The sequence below is a fragment of the Candoia aspera genome, chromosome 1 (genome assembly GCF_035149785.1).
Source record: "Candoia aspera isolate rCanAsp1 chromosome 1, rCanAsp1.hap2, whole genome shotgun sequence".
Taxonomy (NCBI): Eukaryota; Metazoa; Chordata; class Lepidosauria; order Squamata; family Boidae; genus Candoia; species Candoia aspera.
In genome coordinates, this window is record NC_086153.1 from 88340539 (window position 1) to 88353617 (window position 13079).

The following is a 13079-nucleotide window of genomic DNA, read 5'->3' on the forward strand; positions in this document are numbered from 1 at the left end:
TTCAATGAAGAATTTGTTCTGAAAAGCAAGTCCCAGGTCCTATGGCTGCAAAAACATAAGCCAATATGTAGTGCCATAGAATAAACCATAATCAGGTTACAGAATAAACCATAATTTTATTAATCATAACACACAACTTATTAAGCTAAAACATCCATACATACCTACGGTTTATCAGTGATACAGAAATTTATTTTGTTTATTTATTTATTTATTTTTATCCCATGTTTATTTGTGAGACTACAGCTTATGATTTGGATCCAGTGGTACCAATAGGCACTTTGAGCACTCCTAAATGTTATCCAACAAAAAAAGGAACATGATACAATAAATAAAACTCAAAAATGCTTAATATTTTTAATGTTACTTGCCATTAATTCTTGCAAATTCTCTTCAGGGCTGATTGTAGGTTTCTCATCCTGGGAATTTTCTACATTTTCTACCCAGCAACTAATTTCTTCTAGTTTTCGTGTGAAGTCCATTAATTGTTGATTTTTTCCTTTCAGTCTGAATCAAAGCCCCAAGGTGAAGAATATAAAACAAAATCACTATAAATATTGAAACAAATATAAAAGCAAAATATTCTAACTACAGCTCACTAAAAGGAATAGAAAGGATACACTAGAATATTAAAAACAAGATTGAGTGAAGCATACGCCTTAATGGCACAAATTTCATAGGCCATTTCCATTACTTTTTCCATGCAACACTTCATATTCTTATGAAAAACATCAACTTAATATCCTTATGGAAAAATTCAATGAATTGACACAAAACTATATTAATATAGTTTTGATATTACTGTATATGAACAAGACAATATATAGGGAAATGGACTTTATAGTAGCTATCATTTAGGTTTTTGAGGGGGAAATAGTTTTCAATTTCAGTGTTTTCCAACATACTTGTATGAACATTTAACTTCACACAAACTGATTTAGTTGGATTTTGTTCATTTTGGATGGAAGACTTTTTCAAACTTATTAACCACCTGCTACTAAGAAGCACTCAAGGAAATTTCCAAATGTCATTAATAAAATGCAATTTCAGAACATCCTATCTTCAATTGTAACACTCCAAAGTAAACAAAAAAATCATATGTTAATGATCAATTCCTTATTTCATAGGGAAATATAAAACAAATGCATGTTATATTATATTACATCTTATATAGTATATTAATGTATCATCAATATTCTAATTAATATAATAAGCTATAGTCTATATTATAAGTATAGTAACAGCTATGAAGCTGCTTTAGGAAGCTGCTTTAGGAAATCTTTTAGATGTTTTCTCTTCATGAAAATCCACAATGGCATCTCCAAATTTTAAAGCCATTTATCTCCAATTCTTCTATTAAGATGTCCTCAAATCCTGAGGGGTCCAGTTACCTCTGCTGCCTTTCCATGATTTCAGCAGTGATGGTTTTCCAGCGTTTAAACAGCCCAGCTAGTTTTTCTTTCAGGAAGCTTCCATCTGTATTGGAGAGTTTCTGGATTATTTCTTCTCCTGTTCTATTCAGTGTTGAAAAACTGACCTGATGGCTGCTGATTCCCTCTTCAAGTTCCTGATGAAAACGCATATATACATATACATATACATTTAAACTGAATATTATTGCCTACCCAACATGACACTGATATAGCTGGGAAAAAAATGACTGGTCGCTCAGTTCTTAAAGAGACAGATTATACCACTCCTTTAAGTGATTGGTTAGGTATTTGTTATCAAAACTTGATAAACATACTTAAGAATATCTACCAAACACAAATGATACAGAACTGCTGAAGTTAGACCAGTCTGAAGACTTGGCATCTCTAAAATAATTAGGATATATATGCCTATCCTTAAGATACTGGACCTATATTTAAAAAGAGAAATGCTGCCTAGAGATTTTATTTTGGGGTGGTGGAATGAAATGAAAATAACTTATTGCATTAATTGTCTCAAACAGATATTCTGCCTAGCCTTTGAAGATTTCAGCTAGGCTAATCAAGGACAGTGTTCCCATATTCTGCAGATACAATAAAAGCCCCAAGGAAACTAAGGAAGTCAAGGAAAGTCAGACTCAAAGCTTCAAATATCCTTAACACCCAGAGAAAGCATCTACTGTCAACAGAACTCACTTTATTTATTTATATAGAGTTCTGACTGATTATGTTTCATCAAGTCATTGTCAACTCTTAGCGACCACATAGATAGATTTTCTCCATGATTATTTATTTATATACAGAGAGAGAGAGAGAGAGAGAGAGAGAAAGAAAGAAAGATACATGCAGATAGGTTTGTTTTGGGCACAATTATAAAGCACACTTCATAGATCCTAATGCTTTTTGCATAAAATTAAATAAGAAATTGCATCACGGAAACAATGCACTTAATTTAACTTCAGTTTTCCAAAGAAAACAATTCATGCCTTAAAAATAAGATTTCAAAGATCTTTTAACCATGTTTTAAAGTAAGATTTTTTTTCTTCTTTAAATTTTAAATTGATGTTCAAATTAAAACCAAACAAAAAGCTCGATTATTTAACAGTGAGAGAAGACTGGAATTAGATGACATTCAACAAAAGGCTCAATATATACATATTTATAAAATATTCATATATCATACTTCCTTTATGTGGCTTCCATTTGGGGTTCTGTTTTGATTCAGAATATCTCTATCAGCTGTTACATCTGCTGCAATAAGATGGATTCCTGGCAACTGCTGTTTGTGCACCAGGACAGGACCTCCTGTTCTCTGACCTATGTGGGGTTGCTTTTAAAAAACACTGAGAAGCATCACCTACTACCAGTAAAGACCAACAGTTTGGGTCTCATGTGTCCCTTACTGCGAAGGGCTGCCTATTTGCTTCTAAGCCTAGCCCAATATGCTGTTTCTTCTCTTTAATATTCTCAGTTATGAAATTTGAGTTTCTAATATTGCAAAGACTCCTCCTCTAATACAAATGCACTCTCCCTTTCGTTCACACACAGACTTGACCTCCGCAAAATAAAGGTCCTCCTAAGCTTCGCCTGAGGTGACCGGCAGAGTTGCCTCTACTAGGAGCAGGGCCTTCTCAGCAGCAGATTTAATGCTTGCTCTAGAACAGCAAGACTTAAATCGTAGTATGTTTCGTACAGCACCCCTCCCAAAATAAAGTGAGAGCACTGGCTTCTTTAGTTTTTTAACTCACTATATTTGTTTTATCAACATCTTTGGAGAGTATGTGAATAATTTCTCAGTACACTTCCTGTGGTTGACTTCAGTTGTTTCAAAAGGGCTGAGCAATGCATTCAAGCAAGGCGTGAAGGCACAACTGTCCCCTTGAAACACAAAGGCAGCCCCTTTGGTCTACTGGCAGTCCCAACGGAAGTGTTATCTGTGCACATCCATGCACAAACCCTCAAAGCAACCACACTGGGCTTTGCAGGCAGCCCCAATACATTTTGCAAAGCAGCCCTTCACACACTTTGCCCAAGTCCTGGCTACCAACACTACATAACGTGACAAGTGCCACTTGCTTCTATGACAAAACTAGAATTAAAGGCTCTAACTAGAGTGGTGGGCTTAATACACACTAATCAGTTACCTGCTGCTGTATCCTGGCTTTTTCTGTATCCAGGCTGCCATCTGGAAAGTGGGCTTCAGCCAGCAGCCCTTCTGCTTCAGTTAGCCACTGTGAGAGATCATTTAGATCACAATGGAAATGTCTCCACTCCTCTACAGACTTATCGAAACAACTGAATGGCATAAGAAGAATAGGAGAAAAAAGTGAAAGGTATTTCAAAAGTAGAACAAGACAATCTTGCACTACGGAATACATATCTGACACGCTTGCAAAATAGAATATGTGAGTGAGTGTGTGTGCATATGTAGAAGACAACGGATGCAATCTTGGCAGGTAATTTAGTTGATCTGCATGGAAAACAAAGATACTTAAAGCCCAACTTTAAAGGAAGCACTATTTGTACTTTTAATCCATCCATTTATAATTTCTATCATTTCAAACTCATATAGAAGCAGAAAGAGAGTGCATAAGCATACAGGCAACCTACACAAAATTTAATTCCTATTCAAAATCAGTTTGCCTACTTTGAAGCAAATGTACCAAGACCATCGATCACTCTGGGACACGTGAATCATAATAAGCTAGTTCTCCAAACCGAAACTCCAGGAAAAAATGAGTTTTACAGATTCAGCCACAGAGTTGATTCTTGTTCATTCCCCATACAGCCAAATTTTGGATGAAAACTAAGTTGCTGAATATGTGAATGTATGAATATTTATGCAGCACATTTTTTCAAGTGCAATCCAAACATGAGATAAAAGCCATTTCAGAGTAGTGATGCAATTTGCCAGATTTCCAGGCAAACAGTAAAAAGCTAGAACTAGGAACAGACAATATCATCTCCTTTTTCAAAAAGAAAGCTGTCAGTCTTCCCATGTAGACTTGACAGGAAACATGACCAGACGAGCTAATTCTACTTTATTGTAAGGCTACATTAACAGTTGTAGCCATGTCTGAAAGTACAAATCTCCCGCCATCTCTTTTACAGCCTGGTAAATTAGGAGGTTCCTTTCTGAGTTTCTTTCTCTTCCCATTATGCAGCTGAGGTCTACACCCTCTCTTATCTGATCATTCCCTAGGCAGCATCTGTCCGCCCCACTGCGATCTCCCGAAGTCATTCCCACATGCCATTACAAAAGCCTTCTACTATAGCAAGTATGCTGATCAATGAAATGTTTCAGTGTGTCTGCTATCACCTTTTTCCAGGAAACAATACTAGAGATAGTTGCCCATGACTGAAGCCAAAAGAAAGTTCTTCTCAGCGCTACCTGATAATGTGAGATATTGAGATGTCTCCATTACAATTTCCAATCTGCCTTACCAGAAAGCATCAGGATTTTTTTTCCCTCTTCTTCTTCCACCTCCACCTATGTTAGGAGTACCGCTCAGCCAACCATCAGCTGAGACAGCTTCTGTACTTGGCTGGTTTCTTTTTTAATTTGGGGAAGGCCTTTCCTTCCCAAGAATTTATGGGTAAGCTAGTGAAGATGGTAAGAATGTGAGCATAGCATCTCCAGTATTTGCTCCATCTTTCCCCCAGCTTCTGCTTTGTAAGGAGTATTGTGAAGTACTTCTTCATTCATTCCAGGGGCACTACTTTACCAGTCATGAATGTCTACTGCACGGCAAGGAAAAGAAGACAGAAAGGAGGGGGAGAAAGTCCTTCCTGATATCAGCTGTCAATTAAGGAGAGGAAGCAGAGCAACTGCATAGTGGGAAAGTGAACAAGCCCACTGCAACAAGGGGAGAAACTGCAGGAAAGCCTTGAGGGCATCTTGCCTAGAGACACCTAATTGTTCCACTGCTCCATGGGTGAAAGGGAGACATTACAATTGTCAGGTCATTACAGCTGAAAAAACAGTTCTTCCTGTAACCATTTCTGCAACAAAATGTTCCTACTGAGGAAAAATAGGAGGACATTTATATTCTGCATAGAAAACACAGTATATATTGTTTAGAGATAAATTTTTATTCCCAGTTGTGAGGTATAGCTATAACTGAGCCAAACTGTTTTTGTGCCCCTAATACAGGAGAACCCTTCTGTATTACAGAAGACTTATTCATACCCATTGCGGCTTTAAAGCCTTGGCTTTAAAGAAGCCTGCTTGTTTTTAAGTACAATGCAAAATAAGGTACATTATTTATGAGATTCAAGAACTGTCTTACCATGCAATAAACCAGCTAGGAAATCTATTTGTGGTATTTCACCAATTAATGAAGTTTAATTTCACCAATTAATGAAGTTTCTCTTTTAAAATGGGAAGGTTTGCCTGCTTAATTGGTAATTTAATAAGATAACTGGAGTTTCCAAATGAATAATGGGGCTTCAAACCTAGTCACAGCACAATTGTCTGCAAGTACTGAGGAAGAAATTGTGATATTACACAAAACTGTTTTAGAAAAGAGATAATGCCAGGGACCGATACAATTCTACAGGTGTTGCCTTCATAACTATAGAGAACAAGATTGAAAGTGCAATTAAAAGAGTGTGCATGGTGTTTATGTGGATTCCTATACTCTCATGAAATAATTGGCCCAAATTCTTGTGACTTTAACAGGAACGCTAGTAAACAGGTCTGAGCTGGCTACAATTTCTCTTAGCAAAACAAACAAACAAACCAGCACAAAAAAACATCTTCTGTTGTAGCAAATGCTGAAAGACACAGAGAAAAATGTCTAAGATGCAGCAACTGATTTGAAATTTGCAGAGACAAAGAGGCTGAGAACAAAGGAGTCAAGTTTCTCTCCACTCTCCGCTATTCATAAAGTTACAAACATGATGCCATTTTAACTTTCATGTTTAATATATGGTTTCCTCACACCTCCTGACTTAATAGTTCTGGGATCTGCTAGCTTGCCCTAGTCATTTGCTAAGTAAGTTGGCAAATAAATAAGATTTTATAAATTAAAATGTTACCCTGCTTACATCCAAGCTTAGCAGCTGGTTTATATTGCAGGGAGTGTGGAGCTATAAAATGCCTACTATCTGAGTTATTCTCTTCTTTACTGACTAACATCACATTTTCTAGATGAAAAATTGTAAGCACAAAATATAGGCAGTCCTTCTACTTACCATTTACGGTCATTGTACATTCTATTAATTCTATCCCATTCTGTATTAAGCTGGGTTAGTGAATCTTCTATTTGAACAGCTTCAGGTCCAGATGCTTCTAGTATAACATCAGGTTGCTTTTCATGAATAACTGCAATCTGATCCTCCAATTTATCCAACATATCTTTTATGTTCTGTAATACGGTAAAACAAAAATACCAGGCAGAATTAGCATCCCCTCAAGGATAACTGCCAGCTGGAAAAATAGAGCCTGATTAGAAGGCAAGAATCATCAGTATATATATTTATATCTTTCATCGCTTGGCTTAGGGCTTAGAATGATGCACACATGTAAATCATAAATGGTTTGGATGCTTTTGGCTCAGCATGATGTCTGAAGCCGTCCATTACAGCTCAGTGTTATAAGCAAACTAGACCATTAGAGCTTGCTCAAGAAACAAGAGTTAAACAATAATGGTCATAGCAATTTTGGAAGTCAGACCATGTCTCCCTGATTAGGGAGTATATTAGGAATTAAATGGAAGAATCCAGTAATGAGAAGTACAGTCTTAGCCTTATAGGTTATAGGATGTGTGCCCTTATAAGCATGTGTGTGTGTACAAATGTGTGTGTTAATATTGTTTGATCTGGCCCAATACAACTTCTAATAACTTACTTCACAATGGTCTTTATCTAATTTCTTCCCATTCCTTTTCAAACGATTACATTGCTTTTTAAAAAGATCAGTGTTTAGTTTTAGTAAATGAAAGAATTTATATGTCTTGAATCTAAGAAGTGATTGGATTGGTGATGATTCTAGAAAAATTAGACAGAGGTGGCTATAAATCAAAATATACCCAAGGCTGAAACAGTTTTTTTAAAGTCAGAAAGTATCTTGAAGTGTATTACCATGTACCAGAGTTAAAACATTTATTGAGAAGAATGTTAAAGAAGACCTTGAAGACCTGGCTTTGTGCCCAGGCCTTGGGCCCCGAGTGTGTGAAGGGCCCCGTTTCATGGTTGTGTTAACATCATGGCTTTTAGATTGCTCAGCTGTATTTATATTTAATTTTTTGTATTGTTTTTACTATTTGACTATTTTTATTATTTCTAGCTGCCCAGAGTCATTGGCCTCAGATGGGTGGCTATATAAATTGAATAATTAAATAAACAAATAATGTTTTTTATGTTTTTAATCCTAATTATTAGATTTCAGTTTCTAGTACCTTTAATGAATCTTCTTGAGTAGAAAAATCTTCATAGATTGCTGAATGAAGTTCTGGAGCATTTAGCAAGAGCTCAGCATCAGCTATAATCAGCAAAGTCTTGTTAATTTCAACCAAGTATTCTGCAGGAAATGGAGATTCCCTGATCATTGATGAATGAGGCCCTTGAATCCTCTGTGGGGTTGCCTAAAGCAAAATAAGCTTCAGTTAACTAGTTCTTTAAAACTAACCTCATTATAAAAATAAAACAAAGGTTTATTTATTTGCATTTCCATTATATTCTAACCTTTTAACTTTAATTAAAAATAGTTTAATACTATTTTAATTAAATAATTCTTCAGTTGATGCTACATTATAATTACAAGGAAGTATTTCCACTATGGCTAGATCAGGTGTTCCCATGAATTAATTCCTCTTATCCTTTTGCTTAGCTTCTAAATATATGCTGCATAAATCAATAGATAAGCAAGTATATAATATGATAAAGCAATATTCCAATCAAGCAATAATATCCTTTTCCAATTAAGTAGCTTCAGTTATATTTTTAAAAAAGGAAAAGATTATCTCCACCTCTACAACCTACATGTTCAGGCTTCTGGATACCTCCTGAAATGTATATACACACTTTCTGATAATCTTTAGTTAATACAAAGACTAATATACATTTCAAGACCTATTGCAACACTACTTACATCCAGAAGAGTCTTTAACCAAGTACCTTCCAGATATTTGGGGACCACAATTTCCAGTTTACTAAGTGGCTTTTCAGAATAGTATAGTGGTCATAGAACAAAGGCCTATCCATATAGTTTATTCTCACTTGTAACTCCACCCATAGTATATGAACCAATTACTCATTGCATATTTATGAGGAAGAGATTACAAGCATATTATTTAGGCCCCCAAAGGACATTTGGAAATATTACTACTGAAATCAGTGGATTTGTTTAAGTTACATAGTCTAGTAAATTGGGATAAAAAATTAAGCTAAATATATTTCAAAAATATTTTCTCAGTAGTATCAAATAAAAATTTCCATTCTCATTTAAATACATAACATTAAAATGCACATTAAAATGACTGCATAAGGAAAACCAAAATAATACATACCAAATGCCTTTTGAGTAAGGTCTTACATTTCATTTTATTAAAATATTACATTTACATAATAAAACTAATGACAACGCATTGGTTAATATACATTTGGTACATGTTGTTCAATGTTTGCATGTAATCCCAAATATCAATCCTGCCTCTGACTGAACACTTCTAGCAAATGTAGAAAGTCATGATTAATCTGAGACAGCAAAAAATTAGCACTTTTGAGACCAACAATTTTATTTACGGGTAAAGCTTATGCCAAGGAACTCCATCTGCATACCTATCCTGGCTTCCCCTCCCCTCCCCATCCCAAGGTATTTAAATCCCAGTCAGTCAAGCTACTTCACGCATCTGACAAAATAAGTTGCAGTTCATTAAATCTTATGCCTTAAATAAAATCGTAAGTTTCAAAAGCTGGTACCAGACTGTATCCGAATTTTGGCTAGTAAATGTTAGTTTAGTTTTTATTTCCATTTTTAAATCAATTTTGCATTCAATTGTTTCCCACTTGTGGTAAATACATAATTAAAATATTGTCATCCTCTGTTCCCATGCCACTTCAATGATACTTGAAAAGAAGCAAATCACATACCAATATCACCAACACTGTGACCCACCAGTGCTTTCTCTAATTAACCACTTCTTTGGTTATTAGAACAGACTGGAAATAGTATACGGCTCCTATGCCTTAGCCACTAATGAAAAGATTAGATCTCAAATGAAGCACTTTGAATGATGGCTTCTGCAGAATGCATGGCCCTATCCCCTTTTAGGGTGTAATTTCTGAAGAGCCAAGTGTTTCTCAGCCTTGGCAACTTTAAGATGTGTGGACTTCAACTCCTAGAATTCCCCAGGCAGCAAAGCTGCTGGGGAATTCTGGGAGCTGAAATATACACATCTTAAAGTTGCCAAGGTTGAGAAACACTGTTACAAACATTATCTAATTGTAGTTTGGATGCCCAGATCCTGGTGATAAACAATAATAGATGCTAACCTTTACACCATGGCTTTTGAGCTTCCAGGGGCATCTGGCTAATTGCTGTGGAAAATACAACACTGGAGGTGATGGAGTTTAGCCTGATCCCACAAGGTCATTCATTCAACTAGACACACAGTTACTGCATCTATTAATTAACGTTGCATCCTATCTTTCCTGCAAAGAGTTCAGTTTAGCTAGAAATAGTTGTTAGATAAAATAGAGACAAATGGACTAGATAAAAATCCCCAATTCGCACATTTCTAAAACAGGGTCAGTCAAATCCTGGCACAAAAAAGGTGATTTATTTGTTTTCTGAATTACATTATTGGAGTCCACTGCAGAATGAAGGTCATTAAGATCCCCAATAGCAAAATCTTAGACAGTTGAAATATTGATCAATTGTTTGGCACAGTGTAGGTGGCAAACAGGAAAGATTAATGACAAACTCAAACCCCAGGTCAAGGTTCAATTCAGAACGTAAGGGAAAAACTATAATTTATTAGATCCCTTGAAATAAAATGCCTTTGAAACAGAAAGTTGGGGCAATCAACCATGTGCGTGCACGTGTGTGTGTACGTGTGTGTGTGCATGTGCACATGTGTGTCTGAGAGAGAGTGTTTGAGTGTGAACTCCAACTAGGAGATACCAAGATAAAAATTAAAACTTTGTGTGGTTTCACATATACATTAACTTAACAGATGAATTCTTTACATTTCTGTAAATGTCAAGAACATTCCCTGATGTTCAAGGGAATGGAAATCAGGACAGTGTTCCTGCCTTATCTGATTCATCATTTAAGTCACTTTTGAATAGCAAAGTATCTGCATTGCCCACTTTATGTAATTGATCTTCAAATCAATGAAGAATGGAGGCAACCCATTCTTATCCTTCAACTAAGCAATTCTTAATACTTATCCTAAAAGAGGAGGGTTTTAACACTTAACTTGCTGTTGGCTTATAGGACTTTTGGAGAAATGAGATCTGCAGAAGAAAGTCATCAGACGCCAGACAAAAGTGGATACTTTTTGGAATTCATCTTTTCTCTGTGAGCCAATAGATACTACATCTCAATATACACATCCCACTATTCTTCTGAGAGGAATTCCATGCAACTCCATTCCTTTCATAGGAACCAAATACTCTAGAGTTTAGAACAATATCCAGAAAGACAGGGAATTTGACAGATAAATAAATAAATGGACAGCAGCTAGCAATTTGTTTTCTGTTTTGAAGAAGTTCTGCGGATAAATGTAAACTGACACAAGTGTTGTAAAGCAGGGCTCTTGTAAGCATCTGTGGGGTCGAGAGGGGGGATGGCAAGTAACAAAGCATACATTGCAATGAAATGACATAAATCCCATAACTTATATGCTTGCAACTGGTGTCAGGATGTAAGTACAAAATGCTGGCGTTTGTATTGTTACATTGCACTGTGCATTTTCAACATGATTTTTTAATGAAAGTTGATGGGTCTTCCCCAGCTTGCATCTGCCAGTTGTGTGGACTTCAATTCCCAGAATTTTCATCAATGGCCATGCTGATTGACACATTCTGAAAGTTGAAGTCCACATATTTGAAAGATGCTCCCAAGCTGCAGTAGTCTACTTTAAACACACATGATGCAAATCACTCAATTGCGTTGTTGTGTTTTTTTTAAAGAGACTTTGAGGATCACACCATATATTATGTGGGAGTTTGCTACAGGGTTTTCTAACTTAGTATGACTGGTGGGCCATCTGTACAGTAGCAGAAACACTAAAGGAAGAAACATTCAGCATATTCTTTCTATGCTACTTTCCTGATCAAAATCACCTCTTTCCAAGCTCCTATTAGCCCTGTGGAAGGAAAATGCATATAGCTACTGCCAAATAGAACATTATTATTCTATATTACACAGGATTCATTTTGAAATTTTAACGTTCCTTTATCTCATCCCCAATTGGTTTTAGATTTACAAGTTACAGAAGAGTCATAAAGAGATTGATTAATTTAATTATAAAGCTCCATAACCAGTAATGCAAAAGGATTTGACAGATTGCCTAATACACAAGCCTGTCCAAAAAATTACTTACTGCTCCACAAGGCTCATTATATAAATAAACGTAAAACAAATCCTACAGCAGGCTAAGGATCTGAAAAAAGTGGATCCATTAGAAACAGAAAATGAAAAGTCATTGTATATATGTTTGAATTATTGAAAGAGCTCTTTAAAGTGCCTATCAACTTCCTCTCAGTAGATAGAAATCTCTCTCCTAAATCACTGTAACAATCAATAATATTTTCAAAAATACCTGAGTCATTGGTAAACAGTATAAAATCCAAACAAAAATAGTATAAAGAATAGTGTCTTTTCAGGGATTAAATCAAACTAAGGCTTAGCAAGCCTCTTAATTACCCAAAAACCTAGCTAAAACTTACCTCTTTTCTGCAGCGAAATCAGTTGAGAGCATTCTTGAACATTTGAAGAAGATGGGTGAAGATTTGGACCAATTCACGGAAGTCATGGGGATCAATGGCTATGAGCCATGGTGGCAGCCAGCCTCTGAAGGCCATCTGCTGGGAGACTAGTGGGCTTCCTTGTGCAATTTGCTGTCCACTGGGAGAAGAGACAGCTGGACTAGATGGGCCAGGTGTCCAATCCAGCAGGTACTGCTTAGGTTCTTACATTCTTACGTCTAGTTAAAGACGAGCTTTAGACAGCATTCATAATCCTGCTTCATATTACAGGCCAATGTATTCATGGAAATGTCACAGGAAATCCATATAGCTCAGTTACAGGAATGTTCAATTTTTCAGTGATTCTGAGGTCACTGTAATGTCTTCTTATTAGCTTCTGAGCCCAATTTAAAGTACTAGTTATTACTTATAAAGCCCTGTACAGCATAGTACCAGGTTGTATCAGTCAGTTCTGATCTGCCATAGTTAACCCTGTTTGTCTGGTTCAGACATCCTGGGAAGACTGCTAAAAGTCACTTCTTCATTCAAGGTTCATGAGACTTGAAGAAAGCAAGTGGTGGCCTCCATATTATGAAATATGTTACCCCCAGGGTAAGCTAATTAGTCAAAGGGGGAAAACAGTATTCTTATGCTTATCAGAGTAAAAATCATTAGTTTGGAACTGAATGGACAATTTATTATATTGCTAGCAACACGAAGCATGTGGTCCTT

At 36.1% G+C, this 13079-nt stretch overlaps 1 protein-coding gene across 1 annotated transcript in view; it reads right to left on the reverse strand.

Annotated features, from left to right (window-relative positions):
* Window positions 1-13079, reverse strand: part of UTRN (utrophin) — a 398463-nt gene that overhangs the window by 261909 nt on the left and 123475 nt on the right. The window contains exons 40-44 of the mRNA XM_063309084.1: window positions 7832-8017; window positions 6627-6799; window positions 3575-3725; window positions 1392-1567; window positions 372-507 (exon numbers count right to left, since the gene is read on the reverse strand). Of these exons, the coding sequence (XP_063165154.1) occupies window positions 372-507; window positions 1392-1567; window positions 3575-3725; window positions 6627-6799; window positions 7832-8017 (822 nt within the window). The remainder of the gene's footprint in view (window positions 1-371; window positions 508-1391; window positions 1568-3574; window positions 3726-6626; window positions 6800-7831; window positions 8018-13079) is intronic.